Source organism: Ambystoma mexicanum, chromosome 2p (assembly GCF_040938575.1).
Source record: "Ambystoma mexicanum isolate Mex_15411 chromosome 2p, UKY_AmexF1_1, whole genome shotgun sequence".
Taxonomy (NCBI): Eukaryota; Metazoa; Chordata; class Amphibia; order Caudata; family Ambystomatidae; genus Ambystoma; species Ambystoma mexicanum.
This window is the reverse complement of record NC_090923.1, coordinates 971458465-971485718: the sequence shown is the minus strand read 5'-3', so window position 1 is coordinate 971485718 and position 27254 is coordinate 971458465. Positions and strand designations below refer to the sequence as shown.

At 43.6% G+C, this 27254-nt stretch overlaps 1 protein-coding gene across 1 annotated transcript in view; it reads right to left on the bottom strand.

Moving 5' to 3' along the window:
- LOC138567822 (prokineticin receptor 2-like) overlaps window positions 1-27254 on the bottom strand; it is a 235193-nt gene that overhangs the window by 147991 nt on the left and 59948 nt on the right. Inside the window, exon 4 of the mRNA XM_069646319.1 lies at window positions 26781-27226. Coding sequence (XP_069502420.1) covers window positions 26781-27226 — 446 coding nt within the window. The remainder of the gene's footprint in view (window positions 1-26780; window positions 27227-27254) is intronic.

Sequence of the window (27254 nt, the reverse complement as noted above, 5' to 3'; positions counted from 1 at the left end):
TTCTGGTATGTTGCAGGAGATTATAGAAGTGGGAAAAACAAGACCAAGACCAATGTTATGGAGGGACCTGTGTAAGTGACACTCTTGCATTTAATTGATTTTTATTACACTGGGAGGCAGCAAAAAGCCACAAAAAAGAAAAAATGTAGTCTCTGTATGAAATCCCTGATAACAGCTGTGGGGAGGGGTATGGTCAAAGGCAGTTTTATAAAGAACTCAGTCAGCTACAGATATTAAAGTGTTGGCTGGGGAGGTGAAAAATAATATTTTGTGGAATAAGGACATTTGCTGGGGAAGATTGGGGTTTTTAGCTTACAATGGAAAGAGAGAATATTGCAGATGCTCCAAATAGTTGAAAGGATGCTGTTTCATAGCGAAGGACCCATGGCAGAAAAAGAGAGATGTCAAATTCTAGGATTAGCCAGAAAAAGTTGATTAGGCGAATGTAGATGATCTATAGGAATATAGCAGTTCACATTTGTCCTTATAAACGAGGGACCTGCTCTATGAAGTGCTGGTGGGTCAGACAGAAGATTTTACATTTGATCCTTCAAGGACCGGAAGTCCCATCTCATTTCAGAAGGCCGAAATGGAGGTCCCCAGCGTCCTGTCTCTCATCCCCACCCACTCCTTTGCCTTTTCAGTATCCAACCTCAGCAAGTGACTGGCTATCCAGTAGTCCACTGTTAGGTGGCAATTTGCAAAATCAGTTTGTATCATACTCGGGCCCTGATCCAAACCAATACAGATCTGGGTATGGCCAGCATAGAATTTAAAATCAAAGCCATGGTTGTGGATGAACTGTGCCAAAGATCACATGTATTCATTAAACATTAGGGGGTAGAGGGTGGAGCCCTGTGGAACTGCCCAACTAAGGGGTGTAGGGTGAGGAAGGTGCCATTGCTATAGGTTGCTTCCACCAAACAAAAACTATCAGAACAAACTCAAATTCATGGCACCAATACCCATAGCCTCTAGACGTGCATGGAGAATGGAGTAAAGAAATAAATGCTGCCGCAAAGACTATTTAGGACTGAGACCAAGATGGACTTGGTTCGAATGGCAAGACAAAAGCCCACCTAAGAATTATTCAAGGCGTCAGATAACTCCCGATATTTCTGAAGCCACTAGGAGACTTCACATTTTAGCATGTTAGAAAACAGAGAAAGATGAAATTAAACAATAGTTAGGAAGTGATTATGAGTTGGCTAGCATTTTCAGGGGGTAGCCTCAGCAGGGGAGGGGGGTATGCAGTTTGTCAAATTAAGAGACTGCCGTCAGGTCTTAATGTGTGTGTCGAGACCAGAGCTGTCATGGCTGGTGTTCCTCATAGCTCCTGAAAGGCAATTAATTATTCTGTGGCTTTCCTTGAAGCTGTGATTTGTAGGCCTATTGTCAGATAAGCGCTGCCCAGCGGGGCAGCAATTCCATTAAAAATTGGTAAATGGGACACACTTATCTGCTGCAACCCTTTCATGGGCAACATTTAAAATCTTCCTAAAAAGTGGTCATGTTCAGATTGCCAACTGTGATGGGCCATATGCAATTTAAAAATAGGTCTCCACCACAGTATCTCAACAGTTAATTTGTGAAAGAAAAGGTCAACCAAGTACTTCACTAACGTTCTTTTTATCTTACATGTTCAAGATTGTACATAAACTTCATACATACCTTTTGTTACAAACTTGTATACTTTCCACCCTTTATTGGGTATTTTCCAAATCAAAACAGTGGAGTGCTCTTAGGCAAATTGGACAGGAACATATATCATAGTCATGTTTCATTAACTTAAGATGGGTTGCTTATCCATATACCAACATCATACAACCCAACAAATTCTCCCCCATCTGATCTCAAGAATAATCTGAGTAAAGAGTAAGAGTTCCCAATACCACCGTCGCACTGAGTGCTGAATGGTATCATTTGTTCTAATTGTTTTATACTCCTGAGTCTGTCGGCCACTCCTTGTCTTCCAATTACATATTATTTCTCTTCCTTGGTCTTTTGGTATATATCGTCGCCCTGTGAGTTGGTTTCCTCTTTAAGGTTGGAGCAAGGATCCCATCTGACCATGCTGTCAGTTAAATATCTACATAACCCCCTTGTCCTTTGGGCCATGGGGAGTGGGGGGAAAGAGTACTGGTATTATTTACCATTCATCCAAAACCTTATTCTTGAACTGTTTTATTGATTTATCATCCCTCTGGAGCTATCAGCTCCTTTTGTGGGGATCTTGACGGTCTTTCTTTTGTTCTTCATTCCTCTTCTTCTTTGGTTCTCTTAGGTGATTTTAATCTTCATATTTCTTCTACTTAGACTTTTGTAACTTTGCTCTTTATTTTAGACTTCTATCCTCACTCTGCTCTGCTATTTCTCCTCCTCCTCCTCCTCATCTTTCCGATTTTCTTTTTGTTTCCTCACTCTCGACCACTTCTGTGTCAGTGGTCCCTGTATATTCTTATCATTTTCTTCTTACATTCTCTATTCTTTCTCTTCCTCAGTCGCACGCAGTGTTGTCTGCTCCTTCTCATACATAACATCATTGTGATCTTTCTGCATTTAATACTCTGTTTATTTTCTCGTGCATTGGGGAGCTCTCTTTTCATCCATCATTTGCGGCTCTCTCAGCAGAGGACGCCGCTTCTCTATTTCCTTCTCTTTATAGTCTTTACACAGCTTCTTCCTTTTCATCTACTCACAAACCATCAAAGCCTGCTTACGCCACAGCTTCGCTTCATGCAGCAATCTCTTCACCGACTGGAACGTCAGGGTTTGTAAGTCTCATCTGACTGATTATTTTGTTCTGGCTTCTTTTCATTCGTTATAGGAGTCTCTTCTCTCTGCTAAGCATTATTATTCTGATCTTCTAAATTCCCATTCCTTGCACTCTGTTGCTTATTTCAAACTTTTCTCATTTACTCTCTCCTCCCACTCCTGATCCTTCTCTCACTTCTCTTTCAGCCACAGGCTTGACCCAGTATTTTTCCTTCTACGATCTCTCTTCTTCGCTCGACTTTTGTTCCTCTTCTTCCATGTCTTCAGTGCCTCCTGCTCTGCCTCATTATTCTGTTCTATCTTCTTTTCTTCCGCTCCCTGTATCCGACATTGCACTTCTCCTGGCCAGAACCCATCCTACTGTAGCTCCAGCTGATCCTATACCTTCTTCTCTTATACCCAAGTTTTATCCTTTTCTTCCATCTTATCTTAGCTCACTTTTTAATATTTCCTCTTCTCTTTTACTTTTCTTACATCCATTAAGCATGCATCTAATCTTCCCCTCTAGAAAAAGCCTTTGTTTGATCATTCTCTTCCTTCTCTTAGAGCCATCAGTGTACTCTCAAGTTTCACTTTGTATATCTGCTTATTCTATTCTTCCTTGTTTCCAATCTGGTTTGTTCCTATAGTTCTATGGAGACTGCTTACTTTCAGTCTGTCATTCTTAACATTTGGCACACAATTCTAAAAACTCTGCTTTATTTTGTTAGACTGATCTGTTGTTTTCAACACAGTTGATAATTCTTTGCACTTGTCTTCACTTTCCTCCCTTGGGTTTTCTGGTTCTGTTCTTCTCTGCTTTTAATTTCATCTTGAAAATCACACTTATTTTATCCCTTGGGCTGGTAAATCTTCTGTGGTCATTTCTCTCCAGCATGGAGTACCTCAAGGCTCGGTTTTGTGTCTTTTTGCTTTATATACTAATCCACTTGCTCCTATTATTTCTTCATGCAGGTTATCTTGCCATTTTTATGCTGATGACACTCAACTATTTCTATCTTTCTCTTCTACTATTCATGGTACTCTAACAAACATCTTGTCTTTTGGCTATTCATTCCTGGATGGCTGATCATCATCTTGTTTTTAATTCCTCTAAGAGCAAGGTTCTATTCTTTCCTGCCTCTACTATCCCTGCCCCTAATTCCTCCTAGCTGTATTTCCATTCCCCCTTCTTTGCTTTCTATTTCATCTTGTGCCCGTAATGTGGGTCTTTTTCTTGATTCTTCACTTTCTTTTTCATATTTCTCTTTCAGGTTCTTGTCAAGCCATCTGTATAATATAAGACAGATAGACCCTATCTGAATTATAATGCGGCTAAGCTACTAATTTCTTCCTTTGTCTTTTCTCAGCTTTTTACTGTTCTTCAGTTCTCTTTGGTCTTAGTTTCTCTTGTCTTGCTCCTCTTAAAATTGATTTTTCAACTCTTCTGTTCGTCCGCTTTGTTCTCTTGTGCCTCGTGATTCGATTTCATAGGCATAGTCTTCTATGACCTGTCTTTCTTTTCATTCTCGTCTTAAATAAATATTTTGTTTGGTTTTCAAATCTTTGGTCTTTCTGCTCTTGTCTTTCTATTCTCCTCTTTGTTTTCAATCTCTTTTTAACTGTCCTTCACCTACCTTGTGCTCAGTCCTTTGTTCATGCCTTTTCTATACTTGATCCATTACAGTGTAAAGCGATTCCACTTTCTCGTTGCTCCATTTCTTCGTATCCACTTTTGCGGGCTGCTCTTAAAGCTCATATCCTTTAATTTTGGTAATTTTCATTGTGAACATTTTATTGTACTGTGAAGTGATGATTTGTACAGCGCTTTGGCGTATAGCATTTAATAAATACAAAATATATATATTTTTTAAACCTTAAACTTTAGCTCCTTTCTTTGGTAAAGTCACAGTATTGGTTGTCTCTTGAAGTTTGCACTGCAGTCCAAACGGTTATGTCTATTTTTATCTCATTGGAATACTTGGCTTTTCACAAGCTCCTCCATTATAGGTTTCAGCTATCTCTGTCAAGCTAAAGTGGCTTGAGAAAGGTCTTAGTAAATTTGTAGTGAGCTATCTTTGAATTCAATAAGTCCTAATTGGATCCCTTCCTTGATTGTAAAGTTGTGTAACTTCACTACAAAGTCTCTTGCCGAGAGAGCTACCCTTTGCATGAGGACCTACTCTGCATGCTCTGCCAATCTCAGATGGGGCTTAGTCCTTCAGTAACAGCTTCAATAAATTCCTCAGAGAGCCATCCATGTTATTCAACTCCAAGCATTCCTTTAGAAATTGGATTCTTACGTTCCCGCTTCATGATCTGTTCTTTTAGTCTTTACATTTAACATGTAATATTGTTATATTATATTTTGCTTCTTGCAGCTCGTCCACTACTCTATGCCTCTTGATCTCCAAAATGGGAACAGATGATTTGGTCTGGTAGATCCTGTACACTATGGTCACTAGCTCCAATTTATTTTCCACAATGGTGGCACCAAGATCAGAACGAAGAATAGCCATCTCTTTTCGAAGGATTGCTTTTAGGTCACCTTTAAGAGACTCAAGAGAAAGAAGTGGAAGCTTTTTAGTGAGAGGAGTACCACCCTCAGCCCGGATCGTATCATTCAGATAGTGACCATTCATAGGGATTGTGAGGGAGGTGTGGGGGTACCTGAGCTTGCGTGGGGTATAGAAAGCCCTGAACACAAGTATTCCTTGCACCTTCTGAGTCTTGGAAACTCTATGTGGGAGGGTCATGATATTGTTACTGTCACCTGATTGAAGTATGTTTTTATTATCATTATTATTATTGATATATTGTATCCAATTATGGCTTTTTATATACAATCACTCATTCCACATAGCATAAAATGCTATACATAGTAATAAAACGAGTAGATCTATTTCAAGCATTTAAAAGTAATCACTATAGTACATATTTATTTATTCACATTTGTTAAGCGCACAGCAGCTTGTAAGCATTGTGGCGCTTGTTACAGTGGTTACTCAGCTTAGTTACAGAAGGACATACAGAAAAGCGCAATGGACATGATGAGCTAGTTACAGTGGAAAAAAGAAAATGGCGTAGGAGCATACAAGGACATAATACAAGTTAGCGTACAGGCAAGCAATCCAAGGATATTGGACGTGAGCATGTGTAAAGGAGGGTGGTATCTGTGGTGGGTGTGCTGTGGTGGATGCTAGTTGAAGAGGGCAGTTTTTAGGTTTTTTCGGAAGATGTTGAGACGTTTCGGCTCTGAGGGCGGTAGGGAGGGCGTTCCATAGCTTAGGGGCAAGATGAGGGAAGCCTGTTCCTCCTGTCTTGGCCCTGTTAATTCGAGGCACTGTGAGCTAGTTGGTGTATCCTAGTCTGATGGGCCTAGTTGAATGTGTTCTGGATAGTGTGTCTGATAGGTATGAAGGTGCAGAAAGATTGATGCATTTGTGGGTGGTAGAGAGTATTTTTAAAGTGATACGGTCTTTGACTGGGAGCCAGTGAGCCGTTTTTCTTGCTTGTGTAATGTGTTCACTTTTGGGTATACTAAGAGCTGCTCTAAGAGCATTGTTTTGGGTGGTTTGGAGTCTAGCTATGTTTTTTTGGGAGGTGCCGGCTAGGAGGGCATTGCAATAGTCCAATTTGGCTCCTATGGTAGCTCTGGCAATAGAGAGACAGTTGTCCTTAGTTATAAAAGGCTTTATAGCATTGATGAGTTTAGTACTCAGTGCAGAGGCCAAGACAATGGCGCTCACTTGCTTGTCCATGGATAGTGTAGCATCTATGTGGATACCGAGCGTTTTGACAGAGGAAAGAACTGGAATGACACAGTTGTCGATATGGAAGTTGACATAGCTAGCACCTAATTTGGCTAAAGTAGCCTTTTGGCCAAGAATGAGGATTTCCGTTTTGTCCCCATTAAGGCAGAGCCCATTCGTGGCCATCCAGGCTTGGATAGTAGAGTAGATTTGCTGAAGGGTTGCAGCGTCTTGGTGATAGATCCCTGTGAGGGGAAGGAGCACTTGGGTATCATCAGCATAGTTTGTGTATGTGATCCCAAGTACATCCAGTTTATCAAAATGAGGCTTTGTAAATCGATTGTACAGAGTAGGGGCTGTACAGGAGCCTTGTGGGACACCACAATGTGTGATAGTGAGTTCTGCATTGGCTATGTTGGAGAACACTTTCATAGCTCTGCTTTCTAAGAAGGAGGTGACCCAGGTAGCTGCGTGATTGGAGAAGTGGGCAGCATGCGTGAGGCGATTGGTGAGGGTGCTGTGGTCAACCAGATCAAATTCTGGTAAGACGTCAAGGAACAGGAGACGGGCAGGCTTGCCTTTGTCTAGGATATTAGTAATTTGGTTTCTAATAGGGCGGTTTCGGTTCCATGTCCTTTGCGGAAACCAGGTTGTCTTTTTCCTAGGATAGAGTTGGTTTCTAGGTACAGTTGGATTTGTCTGTGAGAGGCCTTATCAAGTATTTTTAGAAGAAACGGGACCGTTGTTATGGGTCGATAGTTGTTAGGTTGAGAGGGATCTAGTGTTTTTTTTAGGCTGTCTGGGACTATGCCTGTTTTGAATGAAGCGTTGATGAAGGCGGTAATGATAGGCGCAAGTTGCTCAGCGCATTCTTTGATGATTTTAGGTGGGCATACATCGCCCTTGCATTGTGAAGGTTTGAGATGTTTGAGGATATCTATAACATCTACTTTGGAGATTTCAGTGAATGAGAATTTAGGAAATGTGTTTGGGCCGGTTCTGCTCCTGGTGATTCTGTTTAGGCAAGGCTTTGTAATGGTCTGATATTTTGTGTTGGAGGAGATCTAATTTTTTTAGCATACAGATTGTATGCTGTTGCACCAAGCTTCATCTTTAACGATCTCATCGGAGCATGTGGGAGGTATGGTTAATTCTTTAAAGATAGTGAAGAGTTCTTTAGTTTGAGAATTGGCAGAGGCGATTTGATTGTTATAGGCTTGTGATTCAGCAATGAATATGGAATCTTTGTACTTTTTGGAAATGGATTGGAAGTTAGCTTTGGTGATGTCACAAGGGTTGGTCTGCCATGATTTAAGCGCCTGGCGTTTAGAAGTGCATATTTTGGAGCTCTTCTGTGAACCAGGAATTTTAGTGGAAGGATTTTTTCTCTTTTTTATTTTCTAATGGGGCAATAGTGTTGATAGCATTAGTGAGTGTATTTTTGAATAACTCTGCTAGGACGTTGGGGTCTGGTGAGAATGGTGGTGCTACGCATGGAAGGTTAAGATAAGCACTAAAGTCTTTGGTGGCTCCTGGTGGACGGTATATAACATGGATATTTATGGTATTTTTTGGAGAGAGAGCTAATTTAGCTGATAGTATGTCTACATTCCCTTCTCTTTGGTGGGGTATGGGCCTCATGGGGATGTGCTCCTTGAAGATTATGGCTACTCCCCCCTCCTGTTTTGTCAGGCCTGTCCTGACTCAGGATAGAGTAATCTTCAGGAAGTGTTAGCGCGATAGCCGGGGAGGAGGCTTTGTGAAGCCATGTTTCCGTGATGGCTATTATGTCTAAGTCTTGGCTAGAGATTAAGTCATTCACTTCTAGCGCATGGGCATTGAGGGAGCAGACATTGATTAGGGCGCATTTGTAAGGCAGAGGTTGAGTGCTATTTTTTGTAGGGTGCGAGGTGCTTGTTTGTAATGTTGAGTAATGTTGTTTGGTGGTGTTGTGGGCGGTTATTTGTGGATGTGCTTTGGTAATAGTGTGGTTATTGACTGTGGAGCAGTGGTATCTGCTGTTAGCACTGTAGGAGGTCCAAAGTCCTCGGTGGGAGTTTCTAAGTGCTATGCGGATAGGAGCTGTGGCAACGATCAGCGGGAGGGTGCGTGACCCAAGTCTGTGTTGTCTGGAATGATGTGGGGGTGTGTGCATGGCTGTGTGTGCGGTATATTGGGAGGGATAGGCGAGATACTTCATGGTGTTGGGGTTGCAATTGCTGTCATAGATGTGGCTGGCTAGCTCTAGTCTGAGTGAGTTCTGTTTGCTGTTGAGGAGGGTGAGCACGGTGCCTAGCATGCATATGAAGAGAGGCAAGGTGTACATGCTGTATTAGAGGTTTCACTCTAATATGAGATGTGCTGAAAAAATGGGCACACATACGTTTAGTAACTGCAGACTATTTGAGATAAGGGTAACATGAAACGCACTGACAGTTAGTGGTAGGGGAAGTCTGTCCCTAGAGGAGATGGCAATGCTCCCCATTGATTGCAGATAATTGCTACGTGTAAACATTTCATGCAATGGGGCATAGTCCAGGTACAGGTGTACCTATGCAGTTAAGCTAGTCGAGCATTTACTGATCTCTTTGCCAGCCGTCCTTGAGATTTTATTAACTCCTACAGCAGGACACTGCCACCGTGTTACGTCGGCACCCTCCGCACAGCAAAGCAAAGCTCTCAGTTCCATTGTTGTTCCGGACACTCATTGTATCGCTATCACCTAAATTGCATTTATTGCTATAATATGTTTGCTGAACTATAGAGCTTTCTACAGTGTATGTTTGCATGCACACAGAGGCAAGCAAGCCCTTATTAATCATATTTTGCCGCACTAACTGCAGCGCTATAAGCGGTAAACAGCATAGCCACGCATCTCAAACGATGCATTCGAACAAATGTTAATTTAACTATGCCATCTACCAAATGGATTAGTAAATGTTTTATCAGCCTATTTTCTGCTTCCTTAGTATTGTCGCAATAACCGTGATATCTACCAAATGCACTAGTAAATGTTTTTATTAGCCTAAATACTGCTTTCATAGCAAGGGCGCACTAACTGCTATCTAGCAAAGAGAACCTTCCTTCTTGCAATTCCCCATGATCTGTACTAGAGTTGAAATGATTATTATGTCTATGTTCCCCAACTCCATAATGATCCATGTACCCAGAACATTTATTGATAAAACAGTGATCTACGGCATCAAACTTATGGGGCTTCCAGACAATGCGGTTAACCCTGCTTTAAGGCTTACCCTACCTGCCTGATCCATGGTTATAGCCATAGCCGGTGAGCGTCAAATAATAATCAGCGAGAAATTGTCACGGTCTTCTATACACTCAATAGTGAGAGCCAGGATGAGTAAATTTAAAATCGTGCTAGTATAAAGCCGTAATCAAGAGTTGTTGCACTCTTTGTTTATTCACATATATTCACCCAGGATATCTCCCTTACATCTACAATTGAGCATGGTAAATCTGTGACTATTTAGGAAAAAGTTTCACTTCATCCCATTCACATTACACTCTTAGCTTAGCAATTGGGATGCCTATAATTGTTCATAATCATCAGTCGCACAACATGGAATTTTAGTATTAAGATACCCCAAGATAAAGATGCGGATAGTGCCCACACCACTGTAGTCCACCACCAAAGGCTTGATGCATGATATTATTTCCTCTGTGTGGTCAAGGACTAGAGGTTCATATATGTTAATTACCATGTTGTTAGTGAAAATTCACAGCCAATTCCCTGTAATTCTACCTACCAGAACAAACTCTGAATTTAAGTCGACTTTGCTCAAGTGTAGTAGGTTGGGAACATTTAAGAGTAACCCTCCCTTAGGTCTTCCAACTCATCCCTGTTCACCAAGGATTGGATACTATGCCTACCATCACACTCCAGTAAATCAGCTGCCCAAGTTTCCTGTAGCACAACAACAGCATATTCCTCCATCGTATTCCAGATCCCCTCCTCCTATAAATAATGCACTCTCGTGTTCCAAGAGAGCATACTTGACTGCATGTTAGGGTCTGTGAATGGTCTTTGGCTGGAGAGCCCCTGCTAACCAGGACCAATCTTTGCCATCCAACTTGATTGAATTCACAAAGCGCTGCATATTAATGAATGGTTTTCTAATCCCTTCCCTGTTAAGCACCACAATAGAAGGGCCAGTGGACAATTGTGGAGCTTGTACAGGACTCCTCTTCTTCCTACAAATAACCCCACAATTGTATCTCATTCTTAAGAATTAATTAGTAAAAGAGAGCAGCATCACTCTGTCTCAGAATAGAAATATATCCTGGCCCCAGCCATAAATTCATCTTCCATCTGATCCACTAGCTGAATATCACTGGAGTTAATGAAATGTAAAGGAAACATTAAATGCAATAATTCTAGAATAGCACTGCTATTTGAGACAGTTATCAGCAGGACAGAAAAGACTCCAGATTTGTATGCTCAATTCGGAGTTAGGATCTCTCCTTTCCAACTTTTTCATAAGATTATAGAGTCCAACACGTTCCACAAGGGAGCAAATAGGACTTGCATGATCCAAGTGGGCCATATTGCTTTGTATATTAGTTAAAGGGACCCTCCAATATTCTAAACAGGCCATATCACTTAGTGAATTGGTCTTAAGGATGTTTAGATGACTAAATGATTCATTATATGTTGCATTGTTCAGATGTATGAAGGCCACCTTGTTCAGTTCTGTGCCGAACCTCACCATCTGGCTTCATGAACAGTATGTCCACCCCTTCTAGATCGATGGACATTTCCGGTTCTAGTTGGTCCCACTGCTCAGTGGTATGAGTGGTCTGGGTGGGAGAGTTAGTTAATTCACGAATATCTGTCTTGTTCTTTTGAAGAACCAAATTCACTCGTATGGTGTTCAGCGTATAACTCACCTTTAATGTGAGAGTGCTGTTCTGTATCAGATTTTGAGTAGGTGTACTGTAGTTTTTTGCTCTGCAAGTATTTCTTTTTTCTTTTTATGCTGGTTGTTAGTGATACTGTGTATTCCTTCCTGACCCAGCATCATGTTTTTAGACTCCGAGATAATGACTTACTTAGTTTTCCCAGTGTTTTTTCACCTCTTCCGATTCCCTTTATTTTTGCCTTGTGTCTGATTACTCAGGATATTTAAGTTCTTAATGTTCCTAGTGTCATTGGTGCCATTCACCACTATACTCTCGATCATTGGCATAATTGGCGATGTCGAAATGAGAAGGATAGAATCACTAGCTACCGGTATATCCGGCATCTTCTGGATAGGTGCGTCACAGTTTAAAGATTTGCTTTATTTTCATTACTATCCTTAGCGTCATCATTTTCAACCTCCTCGGCCCCAATGTGGTCAAGAACAATGCAGACAACATTAGACAACACTGGTTTAATACCCGAGTGCTTAGTAGTCATCCAAAGAGTAAATGAGTGCGTCTTTACTTCTCTCTATATATTTTCACAATGTCTCACCAATAAGGTCAGGAGGAGTCCAGAGCTTGACATTTTAGAGTGGAGGGCAATGAATTGTGTGTGATTAAATGTTCCTCCATACCGGACTCCAAAGGTCACACATTGTGCAGATTGGGCATTGCCACACTAGCCAACTCTTCTGTGACATGATTGAACTATGGATCCACCAAAACAGCTGCAGCCTTATCTGCAACATTTATTGCATCTGATACCTCCTCCTTGTCGCTATCAATAATAATAGAATTTAGCAGAGGTATGATGGGAGAGCAGGTTGTCCTTCTGGACCAATATGTACTACCAAGTCTATGCAACTAATGCCAATAGCACATTCATGGACCTCCAACACTGCCTTATTTGTTCATTTTACTATGGGTTTCTCATCTAGTTTTCTCTCATTGGTAGGTGTAGGTGCTGTGGTTAATATATCACATGTTTCAACAACATTATCGGCCTCCACTACCATAATAATGGACTCCGTTGATTTAGAACGCAGGCACTCCAACAAGGTATTAATCCGTTTGGCTACGGAGCCATTCACAGATGACGTGGGTTTACTGGGGAAGAACCTGGTAATTTTGCAATTGGGAGGGGGCACAATTTCTTCACCCCTAGTCCTCTTGCAATTAGTGTTTGATTTAGAGAGGGTTTTCCTAATGTCGTACGAGTGCACCAGGGCAGGCTTCGGATTAAAAGTAGGTACCTCTTCACTTACCAAAGACTTCATTATAGAATCTCTGCCCGGAACGCCTTCTGTCACAACAGGGATTATCAGGCAGTCCTCCTATCGCCGTCTCGCTAGTTGGTGGTGACGCCCTTTGCGTGCAACATGCGTTTCGCTGTTGTGACGCAGTAGCATTTCCAGCCAGCTACCAGCTTGTGTATCAAAGGGCAGTTCCCCACAGTTGCCACTGCTGCCACATTGGTGCTTGTGTTTATAGTGGCTCTTACAGGTAAGTGCATGTAAGAAAATCCTTACACACACACAGCAATGCAGTGAAATTTCAAATAACGTATTCCTTTTAGCCACAGAGAAGTTTGAGAACGGCATTCCCTGTTTGTTGATTGCCCTCCATTCTCTCATTTGCTTAGCTTCTAGCGTCTAGAGCAAGGAAGGTTTGCTCTTGCAGTTCAGCACAAGCAAATATCCAAAATTAGGCTTTTCCAGAAGGGCCAGAAGGATGGTGGTAGCAGTTATAGGTTTCACCTGGACTGGTACCTGTGACACGTACTGAATATGGTATCTACACCATATATCAGTATTAGTCACTCCCCTTCACCAGTAAATGAGGGACCTTCTTCCCCACGTGCTCCACAAGATACCCCGCCAAACAGACTCAGTGAAAGACACCTCACAAGCCCCCTTTCTACCACCTCAGCTTGCGCCAGAGTCCAAAAACAGGCCACCCGAAAGGTGGATCTCTTCTCCAGTAATGAGGTCCTATTTCTTCACGGCAGCCTACACACCACATCGCCATCCTGGAGCAATCTGTGACCAGCAACTCTGGCTAAGATCCCACCCTCCCTGCCAACCAGGTTTCTTCACAATGCATCGAGGAACTACCCCCCCCCCCCACACCCCCCAGCGATCTCATGCACTTATCCACAGGTCACTGTGGTGATTTTTGACCGAGGAGAGTGGTTCCTAATTGGTCCTACCCAAGAGATAAATCTTCAGTCGTATGGCAACCACCATTTTGTGGAAATGCTCCTCAGGGTCTTGTGATAGGCCAGACACAGGAGACAGACAACTAGACATGATTCATGATATTTCACTGTATTAAGGTAAAGAAAAATCCTCACCTAGCTGTACTGCTGCAAGGAAGGTACTCAATTCTAAAAATGTTTTTAAAAAGTTGCCCATCAGGATATCTTACGCAAATCAAAACCAGTCCTCTATCCAGACCTATGCTACAATACTAACTGTCCTACCACTAATACAGGAAAACAAAACTCAACCTAGAGCAGTATTCTTTACTTCCCATCTTTGGTTTGTGCATCGCAACCCCCCTTACCCCCATCCCCAAATTGTCTCTTGAAACATGCCACAAGAGTTCTCTGGCTTTTGCCTGCACGCACAGTTCACAACCCACATGTTCCTTAGTTTTCAATAGAAACAAAAAGGCTGAACTCCCAAGGATGTCATTTAGGGGTCGCCAGAGGTCGCAACTGCAACCTCTGAGGTCTCCCTTGCGACCTCTAAAAAACAAATTTTAAAAAAGTGTTTTTATTTTATTTTTTAATGCAAGCTCCTGGGCTGTGGCCAGCACCACGTGGCACTTTAATTCTGGAATGGCTGGCTTTCTTGTCAGGCCCCTTATATAAGAAAAATAAGAATGGGAGTGCCACAAGTCGAACACTTTCAGCACTGACCCTAAATAAGAAAGAGTAGGAATACCAAATAATGCGTCTTTCTGGAATTCTATACAATAATTGCTAAACTCATTAAAGGTTTATTTCGGGCACACTTCAGGGGGTGAGTCACTGATTTAGTCTGTTCTTAACTATTGGAGAACTCACATTTATCAATACGCATTTGAACTTTGGCTATTTATTGCACATGATCAATATAATCACAACAGAAAGGTGAGAATGGTACAAGAATTGTGTCTTTGTATCACAGTGAACACAAAGCATTACATGATGAATGGATCAAAGCACAATGTTCTTTTCAACAACAGTCATACAACAGGATTGGAGTCTCAGCAGCAAGCCTTTAAATATCCCGAAATGTGCTATTTATGTCGGATAAACAATGTGAACTGATGTATTTAGAGTAGGCAGCCTTGTGGGGCCCCCTCCAAGATGCAATTGCCCCTTTTGCCCTCCCATAAAGACGTCTCTGTTTGCAGGTCATTCATAGGTGTTATGATTAATTGACATGATAATTGTTTAATTGGTCTAAGAATGACGAAAGTCCATGTCTGCCCTACCAAAATTTAAATCTACGACATCACACAAACACAAACACACACACACACACACACAAGCAATCACCTCACCAGCAGGCCCTCAGCCCACCGTGTTTTTCCACAAAGTTTATAACTTCTCAAATAGTTACTCATAGTGAATCAGTGTAGTTTGCTTACATTGATATGGACATAGTTGTTTCCCTTCATTGTATTTTACAGTGTATAGTTAGGTTATGCAAATGTATGCCACGCATCTTAAATGAAAATAGTGGAGGGGTGGTAGTTAGGGGAATATATGACTAGACAAGGGGTTGTGCTTAATTGTTGGTGCATGTAGAACCAGGAGCAACTGGTGTCCTGGGTGTGTTTTCTGGGTGGATTGTGGTTTGCACACCAGGTGTCTGGTTTCCAGATGGAAGACCTCAAGTGTCTGGAGAAGATCTGGGTGTTTTGGCCAGTGGACGGATTTACACATTGATTGGAGCGCGGCAGATTTCTGAGGGTTTGGTCTATGTTGGCGAGTGGGTAAGGACGTGGTGAGCGAGTGTGGATGAAACGTGAGGTTGTTAGTGGGTTATGGTCACTGCACAATAATTTGTGGAGGACAAAGATTCATGTTTAAACTGCATACTTTGCTGGATTGCCTTGTACTCAGATTGTAGATATAAATTCTCTGTCGTGCCCTTTTGCTCTCTGAGTGAATCTATAAAAAATATTGTATGTACAATCAGGTTAATTTACATTGTTGCTTTGCAAGCCAGCTTTATTGAAACTATTATACGGGTGTCAGATTTGATAGACACCTATGCAGAAAGCATTTGACTTCGATGTAAAACTAACCAAGGGATGGGAAGAGATGTAGCCTGCTGCCTACATTACAAAATGTGGAGACAGGAAAACTGGCTACCATCCCAGCTTCTCCACTTGAGCAACGTATCTGAACCTAACCAATTCCCTTTACGTAAGCGTGCATTTGTTTTCTTAGCCAACAAACCTGATATCACCCAGAAGCGATTCTTTTAGGTGTGCACTACAAAAGGAGAATCATCGCGCATGCATAGTGTTACCATGCTACACAGTAGAAACTGTATAATGATGATGATATGGACCATTCGTTTAATACCCTTTATCGGCAGAAGTGTCTCCTGTGCCACTCATGGCTACATTCATAGTTAGATTAAGGGAAACTAGTGGCACAATAATGCATGGTAGGTGTAGGATGATCCCAGGTGCTTGAAGAATGTAATATTTATCTACTGGGAAACAAATTGTACCCCATTATCCGTGACCAGACTCGCCTGGAATTTCGTGTGATTTTCCTGTGAAACAGTGTGTACATCAACGTTCTGAGGAGAGGTTTGTTGTGGATGGTGTGGGAACTGGTGCAAGGGCGATGTTGAGTGAAGTAGAAGTTCAGTTGGAAGCTGCCGGTGGTGGTCGCCCGGCGAGGGTGTTTTAGGCCACCTGCTGATGAGGGATTATGTGTGGTAGCAGTGTGAGAGAGTGTTTTCAGCTCTAGTTTAGCCTTCTTGATGTAAGCTTTTTAGTTTGGATAGGTTTTTGTTTTAGTTGGATATGTTTTGTTTTTCCTGATTATTGCCAATCCTCATTCATTTACTGTTGTTGTCTAAGGGAGGAAGATGCGTCATGATGTGGTCTGCGTACCTGTGATGCTGGCTCATTTGAGAGACAGCATTCCAGGCTGTTGGCAATTACAGTTGTGCTGGTTTGGTGGCGGTGGGCCATGGGGTCTGTACCTTCACAGTCACCATAATTAATCACTATGCCACATTCACCATAATTATGAAAACAGCACACTCCCTCGTACCCCTCTCCTTTCCCTGAGGAACTGCTTGCAGTTTTCAGTCACATAACCTGTGTGCATTACAAAGCCCACTTCTATTGGCACAGGGATAATACATATCTATTCCCTCTGTGTAAGACAAACGGCTCCAAGACCGATGATACATTAAACTGTGTTACCAAACCACACCAGTGAATGCTCTAACAACTTTCTACCCCCACATAAAGACGTAACATATAATATTCCAACAACATTGGCGTGCCAATGGGAAGCACATCCACAGAAAAAGGGATGTGCTGGGACTGTGGGCGGGGGGCTAGTGTTAATGTTCAACAATCATTGCAAAGTTAATAGTGTTGAGAGCCACCTCTCCTTTGTTGCTTTATAAAGCTATTGGGTAGGCTTTCGGGGAGAGGATGTAGGGCTGTTAGGCAAAATTGCAGGCAGTACCCTCTGGGAACACCACACACAACTAGGACTACAGGTGTAAGCAAAAACCAACCTTTGGTATACGTCTGTACCACACACTTTTGGTAGCGAGCTGAGCAGCCAGGCTTATCCCAAGAGGGAATGTGAGCAGTAGAAGAAGTTACAGAGAAGTATCACAATCACAGTGGTTCAAGTAGACACTTACACTCAAGGTTTCCTGGTAAAAAAATTCTTAAACATTAATTTACAGTCATTTAGAAATCTTTCACTAGTAGAAAGCAACTCAATATTAAATATCAATATACTACAGTAACAAACTAAGTTATAAAGACAGTTTGCGCTCCCCTGAAAAAGGAGCCAAAATAGCGCTTCAGTACTTTCCAATGGGAATAAAAAGCATAGGTTTGTACAAAGGGTTAGAAAACCCTTCTTTCAGACTATGCAAAGGTCCAATGTACCAGGAGGGTCAGTTCAATTCACTAGGCCAGGCCAAAGTCAATAGTCTAGTGTTCTTGGATAGGACAGCACAGTTCTGGTACAAATGGAGAAGTCTTTGTAAAGTTTTTAGAAGTAGTTCAGATGATATATGTCGGGTCACAAGCTGATTGGCCTGCGAGTTGGGAAAGATTCATGAACTTCCACCGCGAGAGTTGGGATCTCTCAACCATATGGAGCAAAAAGATGCAGCTGAAGAAGTTGGTTCCTGGCAGGTCCTGCAGGTCTTGCTGTTCCTGAGCCTCAGTCGTGGGGACAAAAGGGAGGAAGTCAGGGGACTCCTGCACTGCACAGGATCGTCGTCGGCGCAAACAAAATGCCATCACTTCAGCTCAAGTAGCTGTGGCTTCCAAACACAAACTGGTGTCCTTCCCTCTGGTTAACCTTAACCAGCTCCGAGAATGGTATCCAGGCGTTTGCTGAGTAGATTGGTCCCACCAACTCAAAGGAAGAAGCCGTCCTTGAAGGAGCTTCTCTGTTGATTGGAGATCTGGCAATTCGGGTTGCAGCAGGGCTTCACCGGGCAAACCAACGGTCCAGTGGTTGCAGCAGCCGTCCTCTTCCAGCTCGTCTTCGGTTCTTTCGTTCCAGTAGTCTACTCTGCCTTCCAGTCCTTGAGACTCGCCTTTTAAACAGTTTTCTCCCATTCATTCCAACCTAGCTGCCACTCACCCAGAAGGGTGGCTGTCCTTGCCGGACAGTCAGCCAGCCAATCACACCAGAGTGCATTTGGGTCTCCTATGAGACTAAGCACAGGGAGTTGCACCTCCCTCACTTCCTGCCCACCCCAGGCACTCAGACGCCATGGGCGGACTTCAGTCCTGAGCCCTCCAATGGCTCACGAACAAAGGGACCAAACCTGGTTAAAACACCAGAAGGACCTTTCCCAACGAAACAGGGAAAAAAGATGACCGAGTCTGTTTTTACAGGGGGATCTTGGGCGCCATATTGAAAAACATGGCAGCCCCGATTTTTAGCTACCTGTGTTCACAGTCGGGAACAATCATGGTAGTTTGTTATAAAACCACTGCCACCAGCCATTTCAATGGAAAGGGGTAGCTTTTGACAGCTACAAGAGTGTTTATACATAGAGGATACTAAGTAACCCCTCCAGCACTCTATAGCAAGATAGTTTTTGCTGGGTCCATGAATTAAAAAAGACTAGTAAAGCCAATTTAACTTTACATTCTCTGGGGAACAGTAGTTCATCCCAAAGAAGGTCTTTAAACCTTGGGGAGTCCAAAGTACACCCACATGCCACTGAACTAAAGGTGCTTTGTGACACCACAATAAAAATATGCCTATGGGGTTATCTAAAACTCCATAACCAAAGAACACAAGAGTAAAACACACATCAAAATACTTGAGAGAGTGGGAAAAAGGCTCACACGCTCTCCAGGGGAAAAAAAACAAGCCTTCAAAATCCAGCAAAGTTGCAGGGGGTCTGTAAGGTGAAGGGAAATAAGCACATTTGTGAGAATTCTCCCCAACACTCGTCTCTCCCAGACTAAGGGACAGGTGGATTTAATCCACCCCTGGATGAATCTCCTTACTCCAGTCGGTCAAACATTCTGGAGAGACCATCAGCATTTTGGTTCTTACACCCCGACTTGTGTTCAATGGTAAAATAAAACCCTTGGAGGCTGATTGACCATCTCAATAGTTTTGGGTTCTCCCCTTTCATCTAAATTAATCATCTCAAGGGTTGGTGGTCAGTCTGAATCACAAAAGTAGATCCATACAAGTATGGTCTAAACTTCTTCAGTGACCACACAATAGCAAAACATTCTCTTTCAATGGTTGCCCACCTGGTTTATGGTTCCTTCAGCTCCCGGCTAATGAAGCAGATTGGATGCTCCCTACCTTTCTCATTCAGCTGACTCAAAACTGCACCTATACCTGTATTGGAGGCATCTGTCTGCACAATGATGGTTTGGCTATAGTCAGGAGCTCTTAGGACTGGAGCTTGACAAAGAGCTTTTTTAAGACCTTCAAATGCCTAACTGCACTCCTCATTCCATCTGACCTTTTTAGGAAATTTGGGTGAGGATACTACATTTAAGGGAGAAGCTATGGACCCATAGTTCTCAATTAAGTTCCTAATATAACCAGTGAGACCTAGGAAGGCTCTCACTTGGGTTCGAGTAGTAGGGGTGGCCCATTCTTGTACAGCTTGTACTTCGCTAGGCAATGGCCTTATTTCGCCTCCTCCTACCTCATGTCCAAGGTAGACCACTTTGCTCTGACCAATTTGACATTTACTTGCCTTTATGGTCAGATGGGCCTGCTCAAGAGCCTGCAAAACATATCCTAATTGGTCAACATGTTCTTTCCAAGTATGGCTGGTCACTGCAATGTCATCCAAGTATGCCATGTAGAAGTCCTCCATCCCATTCAGAACTTGATTAACCATCCTTTGGAATGTTGCGGGTGCATTCTTTAGTCCAAAAGGCATTACCTTAAACTGGTAGAGGCCTACTGGGTTTGAAAATGCAGTTTTCTCCTTGGCATAGTCTGTCAGGGCTATTTGCCAATAGCCTGACATTAGGTCAAATGTACTGAGGTACTTGGCTGAACCAAGTTTATCCACCAGGTCATCTGTCCTAGGTAAAGGATGTGCATCAGTCTTTGTGACTGCATTAAGAGCTCTACAGTCCACACAGAATCTTAACTCCTTGGCTCCTGCTTTTGGTAGCAGCACAACTGGACTAGACCATGTACTTGTAGAGGGCTCTATTACCCCGAGATCAAGCATCTTGTTGACCTCCTCCTTTATGTGGGTTCTAACATTATTTGACATCCTGTAACTTCTGCTTTTAACAGGTAAACAGTAACCAGTGAGAATATCATGCATGCTGGCCCCAAGGGGTCAAGCCTGGTGATAGTGAAAACAGGGAGGCAAACTGATTTAACAGAAACTTGCACTCCTCCTGTTGTTCCAGTGTCCGGTTAGAAGAGAGATTAACTCCTATTTTCTCATTTTAAGGTTATCCCCTGAGGAGATCAGGTAGAGGTTCACTCTCTTCCTCCCCTTAAGCTGAAGCGAGAAGCAAAGCTCTTACTTGTTGTCTGGTGACATAAGCCTTTAGGCGGTTGGTGTGAAAGACTATGGGAGCCTCCTTAGGATTGCCCAAGTCCACCAGATAGTTGACCTCTCCAAGTTTGCCCACAACCTTGAAGGGTCTTATCCATTTGGCCTGTAAGAGGGCCCCACACATAAGAAGGGTAAGCCACCAGGGAAACAGAATCAGGCTAGTGAAACCGCTGGTGCCAAACCAGAGGGAGGTCAGCAGAAACCCTAATTTGTTAAAACATTTGGAAAATGTTATGCTTGTGGGTCTACTGACCGTGTGAAAGGGGATCCCAGATGCAAGGGTAAACCTTCAGGGATCCACACCGTCTCCTTAGCCTTCTCCCCAGACGAAGAAGTACAAATGGCAAGTGGAAACTGTCACCTGCTGGCTGAGGAACCCATGAAAGTCTCAGCCAGTGTTTCTTTAGTGTCCTTGGGACTGTGGGAACAACAGAATCTATATGACTATAATTCCATCCCAGAAAAAACTAAAGATTATTATAAAGGCAGTGGTCTTGTCAATGGTCAGGAGACCCCTGCCATTATAGACACTGGGGCCAGCATTACTGTAGTGGATGAATATTTGTTTTCAAGGTAGAGGATGTTGCAAAGGCCCCAAACTACCTCACTAAGCTTGCTGGAGGCCCTGCTCAAATGCTTCGACAATTACCAGCTCTCATCCAGTGCAATGACATGACTGTAAAGATACCTGTTAGGGTGCAGAGTGAGGTGCATGGGAGAGTCATGTTGGAGAATGACTTAAAAACTCTAGGAGTTGTATCAAGCACCCCCAGGCCTCCCAGCAAAAGGAAACAGGAGCAGACCAGGAGGGCCAGGGAGAGTACATAAGATGTCTCTACAGAGGTTGTTATAGAGGAAACGATAACATCCAGCCCACAGGAGTTACTGACTGCAATTTCAAAAAGGAAAGAGCCAAAGGGGAAACTCAAGGTCTCAATGAAGAAACCAGAAAGCACTCCCGTGCTACCAACAAGGACATCCCCGAGACTGTACAAAGACACACCTGTGACTACTCCACCAGCTGAGGCCGAGTGCGAGAACCAACCAGGAAAGGTTGAATCAGCTGCTGAGGTCAGAGCTGGAAGAGGACCTTGCCCCCGTTGGAGATCTGGAACCTACAGACCATCCTGAGCTGCAGTCTTTACTGGCAGAAGGTGGCCCCTGTAGGGCAGACTTCAGCAGAGGCCAAAGGGAGTGTTCATATTAGGCATTATAAAACAATTGATTCTCTAGTGTAGCTTAGCCTTGTGAATGTTATTTTGAACAAAGGTAAGAGTAGCACTCTCAATGTAACGACTATGCTTTATCCTCACCGCTGTACACCAGTGTTAGGCAAAATTGCAGGCAGTACCCTCTGGGAACACCACACACAATTAGGACTAAAGGTTTAAGCAAATACAAACCTTTGGTATAAATCTGTACCACACAATTTGGGTAGCGAGCTGAGCAGCCAGGCTTATCTCAATCTCAAGAGGGAATGTGAGCAGTAGAAGCAGTTACACAGAAGTATCACAACCACAGTGGTTCAAGTAGACACTTACACTCAAGGTTTCTTGGTAAAAAAAAGACTTAAACATTTATTTACACAGTCATTAAGAAAGCTTTCACTAGTAGAAATCAACTCAATATTAAAACATCAATATACTACAGTAACAAACTAAGTTATAAAGACAGTTTGCGCTCCCCTGAAAAAGGAGCCAAATAGCACTTGAGTACTTTTCAATGGGAATAAAACCATAGGTTTGTGCAAAGGGTTAGAAAACACTTCTTTCAGACAATGCAAAGGTTCAATGTATCAGGAGGGTCAGTTCAATTCAATAGGCCAGGCCAAAGTCGATAGAGTCGGGTCACAAGCTGATTAGGCCTGCGAGTTGGGAAAGTTTCACAAACTTCCACCGTGAGAGTTGGGATCTCTCAACCATATGGCACAGTACCTTAAAGTGGAGCAAAAATATGCAGCTGAAGACGTTGGTTCCTGGCAGGTCCTGCAGGTCTCGCTGTTCCTGAGCCTCAGTCGTGGGGACAAGAGGGAGGACGTCAGGGGACTCCTGCACTGTACAGGATCGTTGTCGGAGCAAACAAAATGGTGTCACTTCAGCTCAAGTAGCTGTGGCTTCCAAACACAAACTGGTGTCCTTCCCCCTGGTTAACCTTAACCAGCTCTGAGAATGGCATCTATGCTGAGTTGATTGGTTCCACCAGCTCAAAGCAAGAAGCTGTCCTTGAAGGAGCTTCTCTGTCAATTGGAGATCTGGCAATTCGGGGTTGCAGCAGGGCTTAACTGGGCAAATCAACAGTCCAGTGGTTGCAGCAGCCGTCCTCTTCCAGCTTGTTTTTGGTTCTTTTGTTCCAGTGGTCGACTGCCTTTCATTCCTGGAGATTCGCCTTTTAAACAGTTTTCTCCCATTCACTCCAGCTTCGCTGCCACTCACCCAGAAGGGTGGCTGTCCTGCCGGACAGTCAGCCAGCCAATCATGCCAGAGTGCATTTGGGTCTCCTAGGAGACTAAGCACAGGGCGTTGCACCTCCCTCACTTCCTGCCCACCCCAGACACTCAGATGCCATGGGCGGACTTCAGTCCTGAAGCCCGCCAAAGGCTCACCAACAAAGGGACCAAACCTGGTTTGGCACGCAGAGTTAAACACCAGAAGGACCTTTCCACAAAGAAACGGCGAAAAAAAGAGGACCAGTCTGTTTTTACAGAGGGATCTTAGGCGCCATATTGAAAAACATGGTGGCCCCGATTTTTAGCTACCAGTGTTTTGCGGTCGGGAAAAATCATGGTAGTTCATTATAAAACCATTGCCACCAGCCATTCCAATGGAAAAGGGTAGCTTTTGACAGCTACAAGAGTGTTTAGATACTAAGTAACCCCTCCAGCACTCAACAGGAAGATAGTTTGTGCTGGGTGGGTCTATGAATTTTAGTAAGTGAATTTAACTACATTCTATGGGAACAGTAGTTAATCCCAGAGAAGGTATTTAAACGTTGGGGAGTCCAAAGGACACCCCTGTGCCACTGCACTGAAGGTGCTGTGTGACACAACAATAAAAAGATGATGCCTATGGGGTTATCTAAAACTCCATAGCCAAAGAACACAAGAGTAAAACACACATCAAAATACCTGAGAGAGTGGGAAAAAGGCTCACACTCTCTCGAGGGGAAAAAAACAAGCCCTTAAAATCCAGCAAAGTTGCTGGGGGTCTCTAAGGTGGTGAAGGGAAATAAGCACATTTCTGAGAATTCTCCCCAACAAGGGCTTCCTTGTATTCTGTATTTCTGCATGCCTTTCCTTTCCCACTATATTTTACAGTGTGTGTGAATCTTTACGTATTCATTCAGAGGTACTGTCGATGTTCCTGCCATCTTAGGCTCCTTAGGTCAGCAGATGGCAGAATATGATGCAGTGGGGGTACTTATGACTAGACTTGGGACTGCCTAGCAGGTGGGTTCATAATACTGAGAAATGTTGCCTGAACAAAATGGCCCTTCTGAGGTTTTTTGTTGTGCTCTTCTTCCTGCCAGTTAAACAGAAAGCATGAAAATGTTTGTTTTGCTGTGAAATTTAAAATGAAGGCACGTTGGGATCTCCATTGTTTTTGCAACTCTTTTTCTGGCCTGTGTCCCTTCCATTTTGCCCTGGTTACTTGTAGGACTCTCTATCCATCTATTTGGTCTTTGCTGTTCAGTGGGACAGCAGGCAAAGCCTGTGCCATATTGAGAACAGCATGGTGATTTGGTGGTGTTAACATGTCAATGGACAGCAGATTTGCCCTCTCCATAACATCAAAACGTTGCTGAGGATTTTCTATGTGAGGTAGGCATTGGTGTGAAATTAAAATACCATCATCTTAAATTGCAAATCCCCACATGGTTCTCCCCCTGGGGAATCCCCGACAATACGTCGAAGCTCCTTGGAGGGGATAAACGGCGCAGGGTTTATACATATGGGGCAAATTTACCACCCAGAAGGATACCAATGGTGAAGGTTGCCCAGAGAGAAACATGCCCGATTCCTAGAAGACTAATGAGAATTGATGGCAGAGTTGAAACCATCACTGAAGCATAATCCTGTCTCTAGTCTCAGTACCATGTTGGTCCTTCTTGAAATTCCGTTCCGTGCTAACCCACAAGCTGGACGAAGTGAGGCCGGGGTGGGTCTGGGGCTAGAGTATGGGGACAATGATGCGAGGGAAAGTAGAAGGGTCTTTGCAGGTTTGTGGGGGTGGGGGGGGTTGCTAAGTAAATGACTCACTACAGAGAAAAGGCATGTCTTGAGGCTATGTAGAGAAGTCTGTACCAGGGCAATGTTTCATTGACAAGAATATTTCCATAGTAAGGCTTAGGAAAAGGGTTGTCCAGAGATGTTCTGGCTGGGAATTACGGAAGTGAGAATCAGGGCACTTTATAGGTATCATCTCATAACGGATATTCTTGAAACAAGACCACTCGGGGCAGTGTACAGAGAATGTCTCATCACAGAGATGTTCTTATGATACTTGCTTGTTAGGAAGACACAGGCTGGCACATTATGAGCAACTTCTTTCATATGGATGCAATGTGTCCAAGAAATGTTCTCATTAGGGCAAACGTATGAGAAAAATACTTCCATCGAGAGGGACATATATCTCATGGAGGAAGGTATTTCCATTAGGTGGTGAAGCTCCCGTGATGGTGTGTGCCCCCCACCGACTCCCTTGACCCTTGTGATGGTGTGTGCCCCCCACCCACCCCCTTGCCCCTCGTGATGGTGGGTGTGCCCTCCACCCACCCCCTTACCCTCATGAAAGCTTTGTGTTTGCCCCCACCCTCCTCCCTCCCTTTGATGGTTGTGTGCATCCCCACCCAGCCTCAGGTCAACCTTGACATGTTGTTGTCACTCCCTTTATCCCCCTCTCCATGCTCTAGCACTTTGCTATTTCAAACTTGCCTCCTGACCAGTATGATAATTGCCTGTCTGTCTGCCCCTCTTTTGTTCTTCTCCTTCCCCTGCCCTCCAGCACTACTCTGAAAGGCCGCCTGGCCTAGTACGTTGGTCGCTTTTTGTCCTCCTCCTCCTCCCTCACCCCTTAACCCTCCTCCCCATCCCTTCCCTCTTCTTAAATTCTGGCACTACTTCAATTGCCGTCAGGCATAGTAATTGTAGCTGCCTGTATTTCTCATCCACATGCCCTCTCCTCCTCTTGTTAAATTCTGGCACTACCTCAATTACCGTCAGGCATAGTAATTGTAGCCGCCTGTCTTTTCATCCACCTTCCCTCTCCTCCTCCCCTCCCTCTTATTGTCCATTAGCACTTACTCTATCATTTGTCTCGTGACCTCCGTGATAGCAGCTGGTTTGTCTCTCCCCCACCTTCCCTCCTTGTCTTTTCCTCCCACTTCCCCCTCCAGCACTATTCTGAATCGTCTTCAGACCTAATATGTTAGTCGCTTGTGTTGTTCCTCTCCTTCTCCTTCACTCCATACCCCCCACCACGACCCCCCTCCTCCTCTTGTTAATTTTCTGGCACTTCATCAATTGTCATCAGGAATGGTAATGTAACCGCTTGTTTTGTCTCATTACCCCCTCCCCGCCTCCTTTATTGTTCCTTGCACTATCTGAAATGTTGCCAGGCTGATTAGGATAGTTATTTTTCACATTCTGAATTGTTTCAAGGACTTGTAAGAATGCAACTGTATTTTCCCATGTTCCCTCCTTCCTTGAAGCGCTTTGAAACACATTGTGTATAGGCGCTATCCAAATAAACAATCAATTCAAATTCAATTCAAGTGTCCTTGGACCACGTAAAGCTGCCTTGAAGATTCTCCCTCGAATTAACTTTTGGAGATTATTTTTCAGGGAGGTATTAATCCACGCTGCTCTCATAGGAGAAACAATAAACAGGCTCTCCACTCCTTGATAAGCATGTTACCTTATGATAGGATAGGACCATGCATAGAGGACCCAACCGAGACACATAACATTGTCCTGTGTGATTTACCAAGAGTTATCCATTGCTACATGCAGTGCCTGTCCTGTTCCCTCGGCCCATCCCCCCATGACCTCCTGAACTTGTCAAACACTCACCGGTCCACTGCAATGGCGAGCAGGGCATTGGTGGAGACGTAGAGGGACACTGTGCGCACATAGGTGACTGCTGCACACAGGGCATTGCCAAAAGCCCAGGACTGCTGCCGCACCACATAGTAGTCCATCTCAAAGGGGCAACAGACTATGGCCACAATGAAGTCAGAGATGGCCAGGTTGGCAATCAGTAGGTTGGTGACATTCCACCGCTTTCTGTAGCAGAGCAGTGTGGTAAGGAATATGAGGTTACCAATGCCGCAAACCATCATCACGCACACAAGCACCAGTCCAATGAAGAGTCTAGCCGTGAAGAAAGCCTGGTTGGCGGGCTTCACCTCGCTCCCCTCCTCATAGGAAAAGTAGTTGTACTCACAGCTCTGGTTCCATGGACAGCTTGGGTCTTGATAGCCAGCTCCAGAAAACTGACCCTCCATTTCTTTGCTGCCCTTTTATTGATTTAGAGAGCTCTGGAAC